At 47.5% G+C, this 22,656-nt stretch overlaps 1 protein-coding gene across 1 annotated transcript in view; it reads left to right on the top strand.

The window, feature by feature from the left end:
- Positions 1-6,603: 6,603 nt before the first annotated feature.
- Positions 6,604-22,656, top strand: part of ELL2 (elongation factor for RNA polymerase II 2) — a 41,387-nt gene continuing 25,334 nt past the window's right edge. Inside the window, exons 1-2 of the mRNA XM_064438573.1 lie at positions 6,604-6,713; positions 17,254-17,301. Of these exons, the coding sequence (XP_064294643.1) occupies positions 6,663-6,713; positions 17,254-17,301 (99 nt within the window). The 5' untranslated portion in view covers positions 6,604-6,662. The remainder of the gene's footprint in view (positions 6,714-17,253; positions 17,302-22,656) is intronic.

Here is a 22,656-nt window from a genome sequence, read left to right as displayed (position 1 = left end):
TATAAACAATTTAGATTATTAATTAAACTAAATTCTCACGTACTTGGTAACACTCCTGCTTTAGACATACAGGATTTTAGTTTGCCTTCCATCCTGCAAACACTTAACGTGCATACTGAACTATCAGCAGAAATGGTCTTTTGGGATCATGGCCTAAAATACAGAAACTTATATAAAACAGAGCAGCAACACCAGCAAAAAGAATCTTACAGATCTTTCTGTGAACTACTCTGTCATTCTATTCACCTCTTTCAAACATTCATATTAACATAAAGTCAAATCATAGTTCCTCCTGTCTCGGCCGTACACAGAATAAATTACAGCAGTGTTATCCCTTCTATGTAATAATAAGCAATAATTTAGTTAAAAATCACTAGATAATTTCGGAGGAGCACATACATTCATCCTTTTGCATCTGAAGCCAGTCCTTAACAAAAGCACAGCATTTGCTTCAGAAATGTCAGATTGTCATGACATGATGATGCTTGTGTATAATTGATTACAGAAGTGGATAATGTCCTACCACCAAACGAGTTACTGATTGGTTCTCCTACTTCTTTGTCCAAATCTCGGTTACCTTAGCAACTTCACATTATCCAGGGGAATTTAAAACACATCTCAGCCATGCAACTTCTGCTAAAACAAAGGCGGCATGCCGTGCTGTGGGCGGTGGGTGCTTCCCAGCAGTTACCATACCTGCGCAGCATGCCGCTGGTACACAGACAGAGTACATCCAACTCGTTCTTTGTACTTTTTTTTTTAGCAGGATAAAGAAAGGATTGTATTTAATAGCAGGAAAGATCACAGGATTCAAGCACAACTTGAAGCAGCATACATCGTGCAGGTATATTTCTGCCTCACGACTGCTGAATTTCAGCGGGAAAAGTAACAGTGATGACCAGTAGATTTAGGTTATTGCAAAACATTTTCCTGTTCTTGTATATTTTCAACAGCCTTTTGAAAGCAGAAGTCTTGCCTATGCTTTGGTATATATGGCACAGAAACAAATACCATATATATACACACATATATATAAATGTATGGATATATGCATGCAAACACACATAGGCACAAGCACCGGTTTAGGACTGATGGAAAACAGCATTACCATAAAACTCCATAGAGGTTAAATAAAATAATTCTACTTTTTAAAATGCTTCTCGATCTTCTCTGTGCCTCATATGGACCAATAATATGCCTGGAAATTCATCTGGCAATTTGAAAATGATACGCCTCTCAGCCTCACACAGCCAGTGAGCAGTAGTAAAAATAATCTACAGGACAGAAATTACGCCAGCTCAACGCTGGCAGTGCACAGAGGCAGAGGGCAGCTGTACCAAGGACTAGGACTGCACAGGAATTATGCGTCTAGACCCCATATCATCCCTGTGTGGGGCTCACGAGGAGGGATGGGAAGGCTTCGCTTTTTGCCTCAGAGACGAACGCCGCCGTACAGAACAGAGATTAGGGGTTACAGCAAAAGCTATAAAAACGCAGACCGTCTAATACGTAATTTGGCATGGCTTGTATGATAGACAGTATTTCACTAACTTACACTGACATTTATGAATGCAGTGGAAGAACCACATAAGTGGTTAAGTAAATTAAAAAGTCAATACTGCCCTGAATTTTAAAGCAGTATTTCGACGTTCTTATAACTAATTCACTGTTGAAAACTACCAAAAACAAAGTACAACCATTTCTTACGTACACTTAAAAGATTTTGTTTCCACTATCTGTGGGAGTATATTTTTAACCTGTATAAGGAGGAAATGGAGGTTTTTCTTGGCAGACCGCAGAATATGCCCGCATCATTCACCACTGCTCCAGGAGCATGAATTATCACTGCAGCCTCCGTTGCTCCATAAAGAGCTCACAGTGCATTAAAGAAGGAACCAACAACACAATTGGCTGCTTTGCAGCAGTAATTGGCTGATCCTCCCCAAACGCTGGGTATTTTATTTCTTATAAAAGCATGCTTGTTAGAGGAAGCGCTAGCCATAAGAGCTTGAGGGGTGCTGTTCATCCAAGCTGGCCACATGTTTCAGTGGGTTCGATCCTGCACCACAATAAGAGCACGCTGGACTGAAACCACCTGAACTTTGGTTATTGTGCCATCAGTTACCAAGCATAAAAAAAGAAAATCCCAAAACTTGGCAAGCTGGCTCACGGCAACCACCAGTGAGATCTGACCCTGCTGAGCAGGAGGAGTGGACGTCCTGCTGTTGACATTAGCGGGAGGAAGAACTTGTTGCTGTGAAAGTCCTTTGCAATTAGTTGTCTTCACCCGGCTCCTACCAGCCCACCCCGTGTCCCCGCCCCGCCGCACTCTTGCAGCAGCGGCACTCCAGGGGTGCTGAGCCTCCATCTACGCACCAGCACGGGGCTCTGGAGGAGCTCTTGCCAGAAACGAAGGGTTTCCAAAGCATCGCTATCTCCTTCCCCACTTCCTCAACACTGAGCAAAGCCATGGTGATTTTCAGCAACAGCCTCGCAGGAGCAATAGCCTGATGCCCGGCACTCGCCAGCTGAGCCGGTTACCCCAGTGGCATGCAAGCTAACGCACCATATGCCTTAAAACCGTTTACTAATGCTTGCTCTTTAATTTTGCGCGCGCATATAAATGCGCTACAGCGTTGAAACACCGCAAAGCATTTTTGCTCTTCTCAGTAAGGAATGAACTACAGGAAAAGCGGTGGCAGGAATGAAAACAGTCTGCGTTCACCTGCCATTTCCCCATGGTGGTTGTATTTTCTGTGAGCAGGATAGTGCACCTCTGAATCACACCTCTTTTTTTCCACGAGCACCCCCTGCCTCCTTTCGGCACACCCGCTGCTCTGTCACACCTCAATAGGCAAGGGGTGAATGACGCCGTTGCCCAGCTACCAAGCTTCTTCTTTTACAGCTCCTTTCTTCAGGCAGCTCTTCTAGGGCAAAGTAGACTATGGAAGAGGAAATAGTATACAACACCAGCAGTATGGTCAGCTCCTTTCTTCATACGCTCTCCTTTTCCTCTTCAAACAACAGCAAAAATCCTCCCAAACCTTACATATAGATGCTAGCCTCTGCTTGTAGGAAGTAACTATCAAAAAGAAGTGGTTCAAGCTTTTAAGGGTGAAATTAGGTTTCTCACCTTGCCATCTGAAAAAACTCCTGTTATCAGAAGGTCTAGAAATTGCACAAACATTCAAGCTCATCCAAGCACAGAATTTACTCTTTCAATGAGTGGAGAAAAGAAAAAAAGGCTTTCTTCCATACCTACCTGTGCCTGCGGGAGAAATGATTTCACTTATCATTTGCCACTAAAGCAGTTTGTGTCGACATTCCTTAATTCACTTTTGTGACACAAGCTTAAACAATTTACTGTGAAAGAAACCGCTGTCGTTAGCCTCAAGGTGTCCATGTGCAAAGCTGCACCAGTTTGAGTGGCTCATGCAATCACACCTTTAATTAACAAGGTGCAACTTCATACCTGGACAAGGCCACAGGTTGCTACAGGCAAGCCCCAAAGACCCGAAAATCCGCAGCGGGGAGAGCGCAGGGGTGTTGACTCCGGCGGGAGGCATGCAGGGCTGTCTTCTGGGGCGTTTTCCTGGGAATAGGGCCTATGACCTCACTTCGTAAAACCAAAGAGCGAGATGAGATACCGTCATCAACCTGGTACGCCGGCCATCATTTTCTTGCAAGTCTCTCATAGTCTCCTTGTTCGCTTTGATCCTGATCATAACAGGAGCTGGACCAGACCCTATTTTTCTAGTCATTCTGAATGACCAGAAATGTTTCATTTCCTACAAAAGGTTACTAACACTCTGCGCGTTCTCACGTGTGAAAACTAACAGCAGAAAGAAAATCTGCGAGTGAAACGAGCGTAAGTTAGGCTTTGGTTTTGCAATGGCTGAAAGTGTTTATTTTTCCACTATAAACTTTTGGCTTGTCTTAGTAAAGCTCCTACTTGTGCGTCTCAGGCGAGGTTCTCTCTGCTTTTCCTGGGGCTGTTGGCGGGCGAGAGGATCTGCCGCCTTCTTCCTGCGGTGATGTGTTTGGGAGGTTACTAACGGGGAAGCGGATGGGAAAGCCTCAGCTGGGAGCTGAAGCAGACTGCTCTGCTTTTATTCACCTGACACCTGAAAATACAGAGAAATATGTTATGTACACCACACACGCCCCCCAAAAAAACCAAGCAGAAGGAAAACAAAAAGCAAAGAACTCTGTGAAGGGCTAAGCAATGGCACAACGTGTTAAGGGAACAGAGCTCAGAGGAGGCGGAGGATGAACGCACTGGATTACTGAAAGCACGTGATATCTTCAAGGTGCTGATACGCGCATTTTTGCCTCTACTTTCTTCCTTTATTTCTGCCCCGACGCTGCATTACCACCTCCTGCACGCATTATGACCTGGTGAAAACTTCGAGACCGACAAATCGAGGCGTTTAGAAGAAAACCTGGGTGCCTGCTCTCCGTACGCTCTCGGTCCCTGAGATGTTATTTGTATAATAAAGTAGTCATGTTAAGAAAGATTCACATTCCAGAGAACCAGTCTTGCAAAGAAACGTACACGGGCAGCCTCGATTGCAACAGAACGCTGCACAGACGCACCTATAGGTATAACATTTATAGGACCCACTTAAGCCTTCCCTAAATAAGAAATCACAGAGTATGGGTAGAATTATACATTATATGGTCAAGAGATTGTTACCATTAGCTTCCTTCTTACTATATATTTTATTTGCTTAGTTTGGCCAGGAGATAATCGTCACAAAAAAGTGAGGCTAAACAGGTATATATTGAGAAATGACCTGAAGAAAGCGGGTTGCAGGAGGGTGTGTATATATATATGTATGCATATACGAGGGTGTACATATACACAGAGATAAGTGTGTGTGTTTACATATATCACAAAGATATTTTGGTCTAGGGCAGTATAGAAGAAAGAGCAACTGCTGGTGGAGGAAAGGAGCAAAACCAGCGGGGATGAAAAGCGAAGCGGTAAATTGCCATCTGAGCATGCCAGCGGGGAGAGCAGCCCAGGGCAGATACGGATGAGGTCTTGAAGGTAAAGACAAGATTTTAATTTGTGGCCTGAAAAAGGTGCTTTGGAAGGTAATACTCAACACATTTTAAAATAGTGTGCTTTTAAACCCTAACCCTGTTTTTTTCCAGTGCCAGCTGATTGAGATGGATCATGGAGCAGGAGTTAAGATTGGGTATGAGGAAAATGAAAGTAAAACTATTTTAAGTTGCCTGTAAAGTATTTTCCATGGATGTGAGTGACTTAAATGGCAGCCTGCAGTCAGCAGAACTGTCGGCCTATAATTTTGGTCAGCGCTAAACCTATCGCTCTTTCACGTCAGCTCCTCCAGCAAAGCATGTGGGAGCCTTTGGATGCTGGGGGTTTGCCTCTTTTTAGGGAGCCATGGGGTAAGAAAAGGCCTGGGAGGATTTTGCCAAAGAGACGAAATCTGAGCGATCATGCACCTGCAGTAATCCTCGCAGCCTGGCTTACCCAAATTAGGACCAGCCTGTGCTAGAAAGGCTATGCCTTGCTGTTCTGATTAGTGGGATTAAGCTGCTCCTTTAGCCACGAGACAATACAGCAGCAGGTCTCTACAGAAGGGCTCATTATCCTTGGTTCACGCTAGAAAGCCGCTTTGGCAGTTTGAATGGCCAGCACGCTCTTTTTTTTTCCTTTAAAAAAGCAGTAATTAGCAATAGCGGTGCAGCAGGTGAAGCCGGCGAGCCCACCCTGACGTACCAACACCCATCCTCACACACGATGTGTGAGACACCCAGGGCTGTGTGTGCCCCAATGTTTGCACACAAAATGGCTGGAGTGTTTTATTTATTTTGGGGCTTCTTTCTGGGCCTGGGTACTCCCCGTGCCTCCACCTGAGGTGGCAGGGCACGTGCGGGGGACCCAGAGGGGCAGCCTGGCGGCACTCAGAGCCCCCAGCACCCTTCATTACGCCTTATTTCTACTTAAAACCCTCCTGGCGGTGCAGTGTGAGGCGGGGCGGTGCGGGTCGGTACAGGGACGTGTGAGGCGGGGTGGTGCAGGTTGGTGCGGGACGGTATAGGGAGGCGTGAGGTGAGGCGGGGTGGGGTCGTGCGGGGCGGTACATGGAGGTGTGAGGCGGTGCGGGGCAGTACAGGGAGGTATAGGGAGGTGTGAGGTGGGGTGATGCGGGTCTGTGTAGATGGGTACATGGAGGTGTGAGGCGGTGCGGTGCGGTACATGGGGGTGTGAGGCGGTGCGGTGCGGGTCGGTGCAGGTCGGTACAGGGAGGTATGAGGCAGGTCGGTGCGGGTCGGTGCGGGGCGTTACAGGGGGGTGTGAGGCGGTGGGCTGCGGGGCGGTTCAGGTAGGTAAGAGGCGGGGCGGTGTGAAGCGGGGCGGTACAGGGGGGTGTGAGGCGGTTCTGTGTGAGGCCATTCGCTCCCCTTCGCTCCTCTCCCGCCCCCCGTGAGGAACGGCCGCCCCGCCCCGCCGCTTCGCGCCCAACCGCCGCCCTGAAGTCGCGCGCCGGCCCCGCCCCTAACGGCAGGCCCCGCCCCGCCGGTCCAATAGGCGCGGCGCGGCTGCGCGCGGCGGAGACGGTGGCGGGATGCGTGTAGCGGTTGACGGGGTCTTCGTCTTCGTCGTCGTCGACTGAGGGGGACGTAAGATGGCGGAGCTGCAGGAAGGGAAGCGGTACGGCGTGTCCTGCGGGAAAGAGGTACCGAACATCACGGTGGTGCACGTTAAACTGACCGAGAGCTCTCTGCGGGCTCTGGAGAGCTACCAGGACGGCAAGGTGAGGGGCTCGGGGCTCGGCGCTCGGCGGCTGCGCGCCGCCGCGCGGGTGCGGGTCTGCGTGCCTTCGCCTGCCGCCTTTGCGGAGCACGCATCCCCGCACGGGTCCCTCCCCGGCCCCGCGGGGTCCCTCCCGCAACACCCGCCGCGGCGGGCGTGCAGGTGGCGCGGCCGCCGCCGCCGCTCCCCAGCTCCGCCATCCCAGGGCATCGGCCGGGCGCGGCCAGGTCCCCCACTCGTGCTCCGTGGGCTCCCCGGCTTGCGGCCGCCCCACGGAGGACGGGTCCGAGGCGCCCGGTGGAAGTTGGAGGTTGTTTGCGTGTGCCCCGCGCCGTGACACTTGGTAAACTTCGAGCAGCGCTTCGGCGTCTCTCCCGGGCGAAAGCAATGAACTTGCCGCTGCACCCTCTCGGTGCAAGCGCTTGCCAAGCGCCGCGGTGCTGCCACGGCGGGGCGGCCAGCCCCGCGGGTGGGCAGCGGCAGGGATTTCCGTAGGGATGCGAAAGGCTCGAAGCCAGCCTGCGTCCGCGCCGTCTTTAAAAGTGACTCAGGTATTTGATAGTTCCAGCCGCAGCCGCGTTTTGCGGTGCCGGAGACCTTGAAACTAACCTAAAGTTATTAACTCGGGGTGAACGTGTTCTGTGCTCTCTAGGAAGGATGCCTTCCCGCGGCCGGTGGGATGCAGGTAAGAACGCGGAGCGCTTCCCTTGCCGATGGGAGCCGAGCGCCGAGGAGCCCAGCTCCTCACCGCCGGTGTCTGGCACCGTAGGTGGGAGCGGAGATCCCGAAACGCCGCGCACGCCTTGTGGAAGTGCGATCTGCGATGTTGCAGGTCGGAATCGCACGCTCCTGCGTGTTCAAACACAGGACAAGTTGGAAATTGTGCTGACTGTAATAAAACTGCCTTCTTTACTGCAGGTAAATACATCTTGGAAGAGGCTTAATTATTTCTGATTTATGAAACAACTCAGGTAAATTATTTACCTGTGTTTTTTTTTTCTAAACCATGATCAATTTCCAACTTAATGTAATTTTGCATGAAAATGAGTAATATGTGCCTAATCATCAGGATATTACAAACTGAATAACAATCTATTTGTAGTCATCGTGATCAGGAAAATAATTGAAATTGTTTTTCCTCTTTCACTATTTCTGCATCTCCCTAGCTGTAAGTGAGACTCGCAACTCTTCCTGCAGGTCTGCTTTCCGCAGCCGGGTCCTGCTCGAGCTTGAACGTGCTGTCTGCGCAGTGGCAAGCAGAAGGATAATAGAACATAAAAACTTCGTTATTCTAGCCTCTGTAATTTCTGGGTTTAGAACAGGTCATCTTTTAAACTCTTCAACCAAATCACACATTTCCTAACTTTTGTACTGGCAGAAGAAGCTCCTGTGGCACGATTCGGGAAGTAATCCTCAGAGTTATATTATTGCAGAGGCTTTTTTTCCTTGTGTTATTAATCTTTGACAAGAATATCAGCATCAGGGGAAGGAATGAGGGAAGAAGAAGAAAGTGTCTCTTTCTGTTCTGTCCATTTTAAATAGGTCTGGCTGTGATCACACATCTGTCCGGTGCCAGGGGAGCACAGGATTGATGGTCTGTACCCGGTGATACCTTCCTCCTCTCTAGCTTAATGCTCAGGTACGTTGCTGACCCATTTCGGTTCTGACCGCACAACTGAAAAATTTGCAACGAAGGTTAAAAGTCAGCATTGCCGAGACCCAGGGAATGCAAGTAAGGTAACCTACAGCTCTCCTGCCTCTGTTCCATGCTCAGAGAGCTTATCTGTGTAACACAGGTAATATCACAGAAAACGTGTAGAGGTGAGAAATCAAGGATAACCCTCCAATGACCTACTTATCCCATCACCTGTAGAATTTAGGCAGTATGTAATCAGGTGCTGTATACCTAATTGCTTAATGTTCAAGTTTAAACAGTCTGCATAAAGAATGAAGCACTCACTCTTTGTTCTTACCTCTGCTAAGGATTTTCTTAGCTGGAATGAGTTAAAGAAAACTCAAGAGACTCTTGAATTCTTACATTAAAAACATCTGACTTCAACTCCAGCTTCAGAAATACAGAACAGAGATTGTTTCTCTTCAGCAGGCCTGATCTCTGCAGCTGAGTGTAGGTGAGGGCAAATCCTGACTCCCTACTTGCTTTATGCGCTCCACAGCCGTGGCCTCGGGTAGGCTGCGTTGGGATGGTGGAGGACATTCTTCTTGCCTAGATTTCCTTCAACAGTATTGAGCAGCATGCTTTAAGATCCTTGAGCATCATCTGTAGCACTATTAATTTGAAGCATGGCTATTTTTTTTTAAATCAAATTCTATTTAGCAGGGTGTAATACTTCGGCTTAGTTCGTTTAAGTGCTGTGTGCTCCCCTCAGAGGCCAGAGTTGCACCTGCTCTGTAGGAGAGCGTGGCGAGAAGTGCAGGATGACCTGTCCTTGTGCAGTATCAATGGCCCGTACACAGGCAGGATGCCCGAGGTCCTGTTCTAAAAACAAGGCTGAGCTGTTCCTCCCCACTTCGGGCACAGCTGTGCCAGCTGGAGGGACCACGCTCCAGGGTTCAGTGACTCTGGTATCTTGCTGCTGCTGGGAGTAGCCCTCGTACCTCACCTCCCTCCATCCCTTGTTATTGCCTTCTGGGACTTTTTTAAACCAATTTATTTAGTTGTGGTGTTCTTTTATTTCTTTTTCCACACTGGTGGATGGAGAAGCATGAGAACTAATGCGGTGGGAGGGAGGTCATAGAGAGGACGTGGCTGGGATAAGCGGTGGGAGCAGAACCTCCCTTTGTCAGTGGCAGTTAACTGATTAGATTAGCTCAAGTTATAGCATGCAACTCCACCTGCTGTGCAGAAGCTTAGCCCAGAAAGGGAAAAAAAACAACAACCGACAAACCAAACCACCAAAATCACTTTCTGCTGGCTTAGCTGGAGAGTTGGCTCACTATGTGATCATCAGAACCAGTATAAAGGGAACAGGTTAAAGAGAAAAGGAGTCGTTTTATCTTGGTGCACACAGAGCTTCTCACCTGGCTTGGCTGCAGCACATAATTTCACACTCACTGGTGGTGGCCTGGCCTAACCTGCTGATTACTCTGAAGCAGATCAGAGAATACTGCATTGATTAGTGTCCACAGAGCAGTGGGGACCGTGCTGCCTTCAACTGATGTGGCTTTTTGCAGGAGTAGCGTCTTCTACAGTCATGTTTCAGCTGTGCTTCTCCAGGTAAAAGCAGCTGGTAAAAGGAGGTGTATATTTTATTCTGCATGCTGTTAAAGCAAAGGTTTTGGCCTGTAAAATCTGAGCTTCTCAAACCAAAGGGTAATAGTGACTCTTAGGAATCTGTTTTGCATTTAAGTTTTTATTCTTCAGTTGTTGGGATGTTCCAGCTGCAGAGCTGCTGAATCAGTAAGCATATGAAACGCAATCTTTGCCTGATATTTCCCCCACCCTAAGCTGTTAAAACAGAGTCATAGGGATCTGCCATCTTTCACTTACCAGGGTCGAATTTTCCCATGGCTTCTATCTGTCTCAGGTGGCCCTGGCTGGGGCTGGGGGTTAGGGAACTCACTTGTTTGAAAAGTTTGCCCTTTTGGGGAGCTCTGGCGGTGTCCTGCTGGGAATGGGGATGCACTTCTGCTGACAGATGGCAGCAGATGTCTTAGGCTTGGCTTAGCAGTGAGCAAAAGCATGCCTGGCAGAGGTTGCTGACAGAGACTGAACATCATCCTTAGGAACAGGAGTGTGCAGGAGAGTATGGCTCCTGCAGGGCACTTCCAGAGCCTACAGTGGAGCTGGGAGAGCCCAAGTCTTTCTGTTCTGCCCTTGGCACAGACACACTCTGCCACGAGCATGATTGCCACCAATACCCAAACTGCAGGGCAGTGATGTCCGCTTCTGTGCAAAAAAATGCATGTGCCTATGTGACATCTATGTGGTTTTGCCTCCCAGGTTGCCAGTCTAAATATACTCATGGAGAGTTGGTGGTAAGTTGTGTGTGTATTTTCATTTGATTTCTTGAAATCTAATATTACAGGTATCTTAATGTATGATGTAACTGATAATGCAGAGTTAATCGATTTGAGCAATACAAATACTCATTATAAATGCATTTGGATCAATGACCTGTCGATTGCAAGCTCTTTTGAAGCTGTTTTCTTATGGCAGCAAGGCCTGGATGATGTGGCTCTGTGTGTTTTTGTGTTGTCACTAACTTCTGAGTCTGATTTGAAACAAATCTGTTACAGGGGGAAAAAATCATAATCCCTACAGTTTCTTTAGGGCAGCTGGGTGGTAGCAGTAGTTTTTCCAGTGGCATTGATGCCTTACCTTCCCGCAGAATTCCTGCCTTGTCTAGTACACGGGACTGTTCCCTGGATAAATCAGAGGTCTTGTATGAAGTGACTAAGATGTGTATCCTGTTTAAGGTGTTAGAAGGTTGTGGCTGATGAGACATGGGACTGCAGGAAGAACTTAGGGCAGTTAAACACTTTCCTAGCAAACCTGATGGCTTGATTGTAGAGCCTTGCCTGTGCCCTGCACAGGTGATTGCTAGAGGCAGAACTGAGCTGAAAGTCCAGAGCAAAATTTTGGGACAGCTTGAACTGATTAGAGGTTTTGTGACTCTTGAAAGGTACAAGTCCTACTGCACTTCTTTCCATCAGAGAAAACTATCTGTTTAACTACTTTTTGGGAAATACCTTCTTCTAGGCTAGTGAGTTGAATGAGACTGTGGAAGAGACCAACAAGTGCTGGAGGGAACAGATAGCGGAAGAAGCCAGACCTTCCTCTTCCAGACACTGTGGGCTGTTGAGCAGTTGATGGCCATGCAGCAAGAATACAATTTTGTTTTCCAGTACAGTTAAGTAGATATTAAGTAGATATTTTTCTCACCTTCCCTAGGAAGGGCAGTCCCACCCTCTGAGCCAGCACCTCTACCGCTTTCCATCTCCTAAGGCTGCTCCTGTCTGGCCCGAGGGCTGCAACATCCGTGCTGCGGCTCCGGGAGATGGGGTGAGGTGATGAGGTGCACCAGGAAGGCCTCTTCCCCCCTGCATCTGCACACTGCTGCTGCTTTCCTTGTCCCGGTGCCAGTGCTGGCAGTCTGGTTTTGGCACTGGGCGGTTGAGCGCTCCCTTTGGCAGCACCGCTGCTGTGCGCTGGTCGTAGGTACAGTGAAGGGAACCTTGAGCCGCAGGTGAGAACGCCGAGTGCCAGTTAGTCTCAGTGAAAATCAGAACTTGGATTTTTCACATCTGACGCTCAAAACTGCCGGGGAACACAGATTGTAATCGTCTCTTTCTGTTACTGCTTGTGAAATGGTTGTCATGCCTGCTTACAGCAGCTAGGAGGATAAATGCACCAGTATTTGTGAAGTACTCTCGGTGTAATTGAGTGCTGTGTCTCCAGGGTTTGTATAGTAACCAGGTTGTGGAGCCCTGTGCTGTTCTTTTTCAAATATTCTGTGTTTTCCTGCTTATGGGGTACTGTCCAGATTATGCAAATACATTGTGTATTTAAAAAAAACTCACCAACAAAACAATGTAACTCCAAAACTAATCAGAACGGATGCACCAAAGGAGGCTAAACTCCTGTTGTACCTCCGTACACGTGTATCAAAATGGCTCTGCCACCCTACAGCATGGTTGTTCCAATACATGCCATGTCTGGGTATCAGCACTGGCCGTCCGAACTTCGCGAAGTGCAGCCTCGCTGGCTGCTTTGGTGCCTCAGTCCGTGCCGCCGCTGGGAAGTGCAGTGTGACTGATGCGCTCGCTGGAGCGTGTATGTGAGGAGGGATGCTGCGTGGCAGTGATACCCTGTCTGTGGTAATTTAATGGACTTTAGTACAGGTAGCCTTTCCTTCTAAATGCTTTTTCTTCTCCTTGCAAGGAGACCTCTATAATTCCTCAGCATAAGTTGTGCTGATACGTGACCATGCTCTGAATTGACAAATAACATTTTTGGGCTCCGTGGGTGGCTCTAAGCCCTGAGGCAGGGAAGAGAACCTGCCAAAAGGAGGAGGAGGTGATGGGGGAAATCCTTAGGCTGGCATTGCTAGAGAGTACCAGACTCTTGTCATAGCTTCTTTCTATATAATACAGAGCTCTTGAAAAATTATCAAAGCATATGAAAAAAATTTATTATACATCACAATTTCTAATGTGCTGATACTAAGGCATCTTCTGCTCACTCTGAGTCAACATGCCTGAAACACAGTAGATAATTGGCTTCATATACAAGGGTGGTGCCTTATAAGTATCTGAGTTATTTGCAGTGTGCCACGTGTGTGTGCAGATCTTGAGTCTTGCGAGCAAACACAGTTCCTGCCCAAAGACTTAAGCAAAACGGTGAACCTGGAGAAGTCAAGCCAGCTAGTTCTTGAGGTTTTGCCCCCAAATAACAGAGATTTAAGACCTGAATGTCACAGCTCCTCTAGCTAATTTTTCTTTTTAACCAGTCCTGTGGAGGGGAACTCATTCGTTTATCTTAAATGAAAGCTTCAGATGCAAATAAAGAGTAATTACTCTTTAAGTGAAGTGGGCCTGGAGCTGTTTGTAGCTTGGTTTTCAGCTGAGTTGATGCCTGATTACTCCTACTCTTCAGAGGTGATGCACACGTTGCTCCAGCTGTTTCTGGTGCTAACAGTTTTTCCAGGATCACTTCCTTTGATTAACTAGGTGGGACTCTGGAGTTTATGCCCTGGGTGTGGGGGCATAGGGTTTTCAAGTCTGTGCTGTTCCAGAAGTTTTGGGCCAACCTGGCGAGGGTGGATTGGGAGGAGGAGTCAGCTCAAAGTTAGGTGAGAGGTGATGCCAGTCAGGTTGGCACCAGAGGAATGATGTGCAGGAATGAGTGTGGCTTAGTGGTGGCTCTTCAGGGAGGAAGCAAGTCCACCTCTGATTTCCCAGATGTCAGTCCTGGAGCTGGTTTCTCTTAACATAATCACTGATGTCCTGGAGAAGATGCTGAGATGTCAAAGCTTGGAAGTGATACTCGGGTTTTCCAGGTGATCAGAAGCGATGCTGAGGAGTTCTGGAAAAACCTCGCCAATCTGGATCGGCGGCAAAAAGGGTGGCATATGGTTTTCATCATAGGTAAAATAACATTTAGGGGAAAAATAAGCTTTGCATAAAATGAAACTTGGAATAGGCAGTTGCAACTAGAAAATGAGAGATTGTGGAGTTGCAATTTCCCGTTCTCGGAAAGCATTCGTTCAGTGTGTGTCAGCAGCCAGAAAATCTAGTAAAGAGCTGTGTGCCATCTGGGAGGGTGTTAAGGGTGATGAGAAGGGTCCCTTTGGGACCCTTGAGCACCCACGTTTCAAGGACCCTGTGCGATCCTGGTGTTTGAGGGATGCAAGGGAGGAGGGCTGTCCTCTGCTCACGCTCTCTAGCTGTAGCAGCTGCTGTGCAAGGAGGCGCTGTGGTTCTTCACTGGAGAGTGAAGGACGTGGGGCTGTGGCTCAGGGAATTGTAGGTGATGTGGTGATAGAGCTGATACTGCTCGTGCCTTGCAAAACCGGAGCGAAAGGGCGCTTGATGGAGCCAGCAGATAAAAGTAAATCAGGTGGGTCTGTTCACCTGTTGGCTGGTGGACTACGGCACCTTGCTGTCATAGGAGGCTGGGGCAGGCAGTGACTAGAGTATTTTGTGGGCAGCAAGTGTGTGAGTGGTTGCAGAATGGGGCTAGAGAGGCATGCCTGCTCCGACACTCCTAACAAGGGGGGGTGGTGGGGAAGTTATGAGGGGAATGGGCATGGGAAAGTGGTGGGACTCCTGGGCTTCCCCAGGGAGCTGCTTCTCCAAAACTCCATCTTTCCTGTGAGAAAAGAAATGCAGGGAAACTGGGGGAGCAGAGGGGAGGGGGTTTGGAGAAGCAGTTCCCATACCTATCCCTGAAGCCTGAGGTCTGTGTAGTGGCTGCACAAAGCAGTCAGCTTGTTGGACACGGCTGGGTGACAGAGGGTTTGTCCAAGGTCCCTGCTGCAGCAGCTGGCTGCTCCAGACCACCTGCCAGCGGGTAGCTGAGACCTTTCTGCTTGATGCCCTGCTAAATTTGTTGTTTTTTTTTTTTTAAATATTTTTGAATGGCGTTTTCTTGTGCTGCAGTAGAGGTGGCTGGTGAAGCCAGCATGGTTTATCCACATCAACACCCAGCTCATGTCAAACTCTGTGAGCCACTGCACGAAGGTGATGGCTGCCTGCTGCATGGTCCTGTGCAGTCATGGCATCGCCTGCCTGGCTTGGTGTTTTGTGAAGTGCCTTTGTACGTTCATTTCTGCGCAGACCACTAAGCTTCATTCAGGAAAACCTCAGACAAGGGTCAGGATTCATAACTGTCCACTGAACTTTGCATATGTAACCCACTGCGTTTTTCAAATGAGTTTGCTTGTATCGGCTGGATAAGCAGATAGGTATGTTAAAATCTCAGCTCGCTCACTTCTAAAACTTTCTGGCTTCAATTCAGAAGGTTTGTGGAGCAGACAAATCTGCAGCAAGCCATTTCAGGGATTAAGGTTCTACCTGTTGTTGGCTGCTGTGTAACCTGAGATAGCGTGTAAGTCCCTGCTCATGGAAAAACAAGCATAGTCATTTTGAAAGACCCTGCCGCCGATTCGTGTTGGAGCTCCAGCTCTCCAGTGGTATTATTTCTGCCTGAGCTGCTCTCTGGGATTTCACGGTGTTGGGCGATGCTCACAGGTGGTGCGAGCACTGGCAAGGCTCGGCTTAGTGGCACGCTCTGGCTGCCTGCCCGCTGCCTGCTCCAGCACTCGCTGGCACCTGCCTGAGCAGCATCAGCTCATCACCAAGCCCAGCGTGGGGAGTTTTCCGCTGGATGAGCGAGATGGATTTTATTGCAAAAGGGTGACACAGGTGCAAGTGAAGGAAGAGGAACCTGTGGCTGGAGGGAGGAGAGGACAGGAGATGGACCTAACTCACCTTTCCAGTGATGCTGAGTCCTGAATGCTCCTGAATGGCATCTAAATTTTAAGTCCATGAGCACTTGCTTTCACTGGGATAATGTCTGTATTTATTAGGATTTCATCCTTTGGTGCAACCTGTTTAGCGTAAGTGTTTGCAGTGGGTTGGCAAACTCCCTGTAACACCCTGTGGACAAAGCCTCACAAACCGAGCTAGTCAGCATAGCTGCCCTATTTTTTTGTGTCCAGCAGCATAATTTCAGGATTCAGTAAAGCTGAGCAAAGTCAGCATTGCTGCTAAAATGGGATATTCTTATCAGGGGGCTCCTGCTGGCACTGGTGGTGTTGCTGTTTGGGCTGTGTTGAGGAGCAGATCTGACCAGAAGCCAGCTTGCAACAGGGAAAAGTAGTTTCCACCTAGCGAGCTCCTTGATTTCCCCTGCGCCTCCCTCGTCATAACACTTGCAAGTGTTCATGGACTGGGGTGTCAGCACAGAAGCAGTGCAAGACACATCCACCCTCCCAGGTCAGCAACAGGCAGCGCTTGGTGCATGAAATCATAGAAACAGTGGCTTTTGTAATTTTTGGCTAGGTTGTGTATTCCCCATAGCAGGTATGTAGCTGAAGAAGTGAAGATAGTTTGGGGGACCTCAAAAGTATTTTGGAGCCTGTCTGGTTGTGCTGAATCTCTTCTTGTCTTTAGGACGTGTGCTAGCTGAGGCTAGTTAGCTTAAGTTAAGAGCATAAGAGCAGAAGAGGAATGCTATTCCCTGCCTTCCTGAGGACAGTGGGGATGTCTGCACTGCTGGGAGCGGCACAAAAGCTGCTGTGGTGGCAGGCATGGTTACAAGCGTTGCAGGTGCTCCTGGTAGTCAGTACTGATGGGTGCATGGGGGTCTGGGCAAAGAGCGGGTCATCTGTGGTCGTGGGAAGCAGTGGTGGACTAAGCGTTGTCCTAACAAGGAAAGCCATCATTATCGAGTCCTTTCGAGAAGGCAGGTTGCCTGTGTTAATCATGCAACTTGAGCTGATACCCAGAACTCAAGTACATGTGAAAACAGTGTCATTGAATAGTATCTTCAGATACGAAGCCGGTCCCAATCCGTAAATGACCAGGACAGCGTGGTAGGGTTTGGAACTGGGAAAGCACGCTGTTTTGGACTCCTGTATTCAGTGGTACTTTGGGCAGAAGAGAGGTGCTTTTGTCTTTCCGTGCCAGCAAATAGCATTGCACAACTTCCAGTGTTTTCTCAGACACCCCGCAGCACCCATCCTCGCTGAGCGTGGTAAAGCACCAGCTCTCGGGCTGCTTGGCGCTGAGTGGAGGAAACCCTGGGTGCTGCAAGGAGCCCGACCTGGTGCTGGACCCCTGGCTGCGGCTGCCTGGCAGGGTCTGCGTCATGGTAGGGGCACAAGGAGCTCTCTGGCCTGCTGTGGGCGTATCCACCTCTTTCTGCAGTGAAATAAGTTCTGCCAGATACAGAGGTTTGTAATTTTGCTTACATTCTACTTATTTTCTTTCTCTCGTAGGATCATGTTTCTTCTCAACCTTCAGTTGAGTTTCAAGGATCCCAAGGGGTGAGTATTTTGTACTCTTGTTATATTGGAAAATAAATGCAGTTTAGACTAATCACTCTCACTTATTTAAAAAAAAACAATCCCTACAGACTTTCTTCAGGTCTGCTTAATGCCAGGTATGTTTCATTGTATATTTAGGAGTTGTAGCTGAAAGTGGAAGACAATCATGCTTTAGGTATGCTTCTTTTTTTAATCTTGTTTTCTTCACCTTTTAGTCTAAATTTGAAGGCAATGGGAATAACTTGCAAGCCATCAACTGAGCAGTACAAATTTAATATTTTAAAGTGGACTTCACGAGGTTGATCTGAAGGTGTGAAGCAGAACCGCAGTTTTAAGCGGTGGGGTTTTGTATAGCACAGACTGTTGATGGTCCTTGACCCTTCTCTGACACTCTACTAAAACAGAATATTTTGAGCCAGTTGAAGGAAAAGTATGAGGAAATGTGGCCTCCTAAAGGTCGCAAGCCCCCAAGTCCTGTTAAACAATCAATCAGTGCAGCAAATTGGAGAACAAAAGCTGAAGGTAAAATTAAATGCAGGCTATGATCTCTAAGTAGAATGATTTCAGATTTTGGGTTTAATATTTAGACTTTAAGGGATGGCTAAAAACTAATTTTTAAAGACTGAAGTATGGATTATCTGGGAGAATCATGTCTATAACATAGCTACTTGTACAGACAAAAGCCTCAACACTGCACTGGTAAGAAAATCCTTTCTTGTCACAGCTTATTTGCAATTTAAACTATACTGGCAAAATTTCCTTGCTAGAACGAATAACCATCTTAGTTAAGATGGTCAGCCAAAATTGTTGTGCCAGGAGGGAGTGGCTGGGAGCAGAGACCGACTTGAATTCATGCTTCCGTCAAGAGGGAAGTTGTACTTGCTAATTTGGCTGGGAAGTAATGCAGTAAAACGGACTGTCTGGCCCCACCGATTGGCTTCCTGACCCACCAGCTGTGGCTGCAGGCACACAAGCACTGCCAGGGATGGAGCAGGAGCTCAGTTCAAAATAAGCTCTCAGAGTACAAACAATTAACCTAGCTGTTGGTGTGAAGTTCTGCAAGTAGTACGCTGTGAAAGAGAAAATAGCACACTTGATCTACCCTGCACCTTCGCTTTCTCTAAAAAAGTTCATGTGCTGCTTTCTCCCACATTCTCTAGGAACAGCCTTAAAGCAGCAGTAGGTAAGGTGTGAGATGTTACTAGGCTGGGGGTTACAGTTACTCAGCTGTAAAAAAAACCTGGGGGTTTTATCAAAAGATGTCAAAATGTGGGGGTCACAAGACTGGTGGCACGGTAAGTTAAACCAGGACACGTGCTACTGCACGTGTGGCAGGAGGGAAATGGTTAGTTCTTAGCTCATTATTTCTGTATATTGTGCAGCCATGTTCTGAGTGTTTCCAGAGCACACGAATTGCGTGGCAGAGGACACCTGGCCATCCTGGCCCTTTGAAAGTCTGTCCTTCCTCTTCTGGACTGGTTTCCAGTTGGAGGTCTTGAGTGAAGAGCCCTCAAGGTACACTCATCAGTGCCAAGGCATTGCAGGTTACCTATGACAGCGAGATGTTCTTTCAATGCTGCTGAAAACAAGCAGATTTTTAAGATAAAATCTTGAAAACAAGACATTATTTATCTTTTGAGAATACTTCCTCTGCAATTCAGGCAACTATATAACTCCCAGCTGAGGATAAAATACTAGCATTTAAAAAAAAATTGGGGTTCTGTTTGTTTTAATATTCCATCTAATCACACACATTCTAGCCCCAGTCCTTTATGGATGATGGGGAGTGGAGACATAGAAGGACCTTTCTGGCTTGGGGTAGTCTAGGGTTACGTTAGATTTGGGATTTGAGAAAAGGAGCCTTATGCTGGAAGAGGCAAGGGAGGAGCCTTAATTTCATATATATATATATATGTTTAAGAAGACGCTAAGATTGGAGTCAAAGGGGTTCTGCAGTCACCTTGTGCCCCCCCCAAAAAAAAACCAAAAAGCAAGCGTAACTTTTTTGTGTTGTACAGTAGAGTTTCTCTGAAGGGGGTCTGAAAAGTGTTGAAAGTATATAGATGGTCTCAAAAGCTGCAACAGCAAATTCAGTAACACAGTAAGATGGTTCGCATTCAGGTATGGTGATAAATCATCTGTGCGTGCTGCAGGGTTAGCCTCTAGATGTTCTTTAGTACAAGAACCACCAAAACAGCGCTAGAACAGTTTGCACAAAACACAGCGAAGGACGCTGTGATTTGTGAATTAATGAAATATCTGTGATTGTTAAAACAAACATTTGCACCGAAGCACAAGTTGGCACCTGGGAGGGAGAACTTTTCCTCCTGGAACCTCTTACTCGCAGTCGACGACAATGCCTGCTGCTGTCTGTCATAGCTGGAGGACACCCAGGGACTGCGAGAAATGGATCATTATGGTGATACAGATTAATTTTTAAGAAATACCTTGTAATTAAACATTTTGGAATACACCGGGGCAGCCTGGAGAATGCAGCAGCTGTGCTGTGCTAGATACAGTAGCCCAGAGGAATGTGAATATTGGCAATGACTTGTAACACAATAGTGATATGCTTAAAGAAAAAAGGCTGTTCATAGCCCAGCATGCTTCCTCTAGCCGTAATAAGTTTTAAACAAGCGCGCTTTCCTTGCGGTGGCTTCCCTCCCATATTTTTAAGTCTCCTGTGTCCTGCTCCTTTCAAATACATTTCTTATACAGAGCTAAAATTTGCAAAGTGTGCGCTGTACCTGCAGCTGGTGACACCCTTGATCTCCCACTGCTGGGGCGGCAGCCACGGCGCCCAGCTCCTGTGAACACACAAAACCATTCACCTTTTCGGGGAATTGAGCAGCATGCTGGATCCCCCGGCTTCAGTGTCGGGACAGCTGTCGCCTGCCTTGCTCTCTGGCCCTATGCAAACCTTTGCTCCTTGCGCCAGAGGAAGGTGCCGCAGCCTGGCTGTTGGTGACAGCGCTCGCAGCTTCTGAGTGAGGAGCCTTTCTGCAGGAGGTTGGTGACAAATTCCTGCTGGGTGGCAAAGAAAGCAGCACAGTGCCCAGTGCTCGGATTCAGGTGGGAGAACTGGTGCCTAAAGGTGAACTGCATGGATTTGGGGGAGCAAATGTGAAGCTCTTAGAAAAAAAGGCTGGAGAGGAAAAGGAAGGAGAGGGGGAGAAGACTGAAAATCTCCCTTAAAGTTATCCGTTTGTCTACAGTAATCAGTAGAATGTAGACACTTGAAATGGTTTTTATGTTAGAAGAATATTTTTTTTTTGTGAGGCAGCCATGTGTAGTCACACTATTTCTGTAGAAAGGCATCTCAGTTTCCTTTTTGAGAGGGACGTTGGCCACTTTTTTCCAGCAGTGTAGCTATAACAGAGGAGGAGGTTTAGTAGTCGAAGCAAACAGCATTTTGCCAGAAGACTACTAGTCTTAAATTGAAAACAAAAAAAATCATTGCTGAGATTTATCTTACGATAAAGGGCAGAGTTTTTGAAGTTTCAAATTGGTGAAGCATGTTTCTGGAGCACTTTTGTCTCCTTCAAGGTGCAGGCTGGACATCTGCATTAATACAAAGGAGCAAAGTTTTAAGCTTGGGAGCAAGCTGGGCAGAAGCCACTGTAGCAAAGATCCAAGTGATGCTGTGGCAAAAATTGTCCCTCTTGTGAGTTGTAAAAGTGGAAGTTACATGAAACACAGCAGAATGTCCTGCTGAGCAGAGTAGTGCCCTCCTCCATTAGCAGGGGTTTGCCCCTTGGCAACAAATACATCTGGCCTGAATTGAGGGCACTATAACAGCACACGGTATCAGCAGGAATGTTGGAAAAGAGGAGGATGGAAGTGACAAGCCACGATCCAGAGAAATTGGAGTGAGTCCATGCAGGAGCTTCAGGAGAGAATTATGAAAACTGCTCTTACATTAGAGAGCCAACGAGGATGGTATGTCAGAGCGAGAGAGGGTAATGATAGATCTGGAAATCAATTACCAAGAGGCAGGGATTAAAGTCAAGGGTCTGAGTAGTTCTAGTGGATATTCTGTATTACTAAACCCATTAGATGGTAAGATATTGTGAGCCAGTTTGAGGAGGTAGGATTTAAAATGACTTTTTAAAGTAGGCTGCAGAGAGTCAAGAGCACTTGACACTCATCCTGAAGTGCTGCAGTCTGGCTGGTGGTGACACTGTGGCCAGGTCAAACCACAGCACCACATTTTTCACACATTACCTTTGACAAAGTCTATTAATCAATGGATTCACTAACAGGGTTTTTTTAATTTTTTTTTTCCTAAACAGGAAAGGAGGAGGGTGATGGTACAGATAGTCAAGTGATGTGAGAAGGCAGCTGTGAAGTATAGCAGAAACGAAATGTAGAAGGGGATGGTTTGAAACAAACAGCTGGTCACTACAGAGCAGAAAGTTTGGTCAAAACTTTCTGGTGGGAAAACTGTTGAGTGTTCACCTGTCTGTGCCTTAGGTGCATCGTAGCTTGTTTTTTTTTCTGCTTCAGTGCCTGCATTCTCCCGATACTATTTCCTGGCCATGCACATGCGTGTGGTACTGATAGCATTGAGGGGATGCTAAGACTTCTAGGCTTGAGTAGGCATTATTTACTGCTTTGTAAATCCTCATCCATCACAACTTATCTGTGCTAAGTTATCTTGTGAAACAGACAGGTGGTATTCTTCGAGTGTTTATCAGTTGTAAGCTTAGCTAGAAGGTAGCAGCTAAGGCAGGTATTAAGACCTGAGCTGGGTGTTCGCTGAAACTGGGTCACTTGCTGCTGAGCAGCACAGCGGCGGTGGGAAGAGCAGTGAGGGCTACACGTGTTGGGTGGGATGTAGGGGGGAGCTGGCACAAGGCTTAGCGCAGCTGCCTGCGTGGATGCATCTTCTGGTGGTGGAGAGAGCATTTTGTGTGATGGGCTTCTTGCATAAATGGCAAGAGAAACACACGCAAGGCTAAATGTGTTTGGGATGTGAGAAGACACATTTCCATGCTAGTACATGTTCTAGGAAGTACATAGGCTGTGGACTTTCCAACTCAGACCAGTTAGTTAACACATCTGAAGGTGGGCTATGTTAGGGGAAAGATGCATGGTTCAATTTACTAGGATGGTGCCTAAACCAGGGGAAGAGATTGTTGTGCTTTTAAGGTGGCCTCTTCCTCTGTCTGAACATGACCAGGGTGACTCTTTGGTGAAGGCGTGCAAACATGCATCTTCTCTTCAGGTCATCTTCTCTTCTTGTGTCCTTTCATTGCCCTACTTAGTTGGCTGCTGGTGAGGATGCAGTAGGTCTAGTGAGGGATTGCAGCAAGGGCTTCACTATTTCTGGAAGAAGAGTGTAGATCAGCTATA

Source organism: Phalacrocorax carbo, chromosome Z (genome assembly GCF_963921805.1).
Source record: "Phalacrocorax carbo chromosome Z, bPhaCar2.1, whole genome shotgun sequence".
Lineage (NCBI taxonomy): Eukaryota > Metazoa > Chordata > Aves > Suliformes > Phalacrocoracidae > Phalacrocorax > Phalacrocorax carbo.
This window is presented reverse-complemented; position numbering and strand designations above follow the sequence as displayed.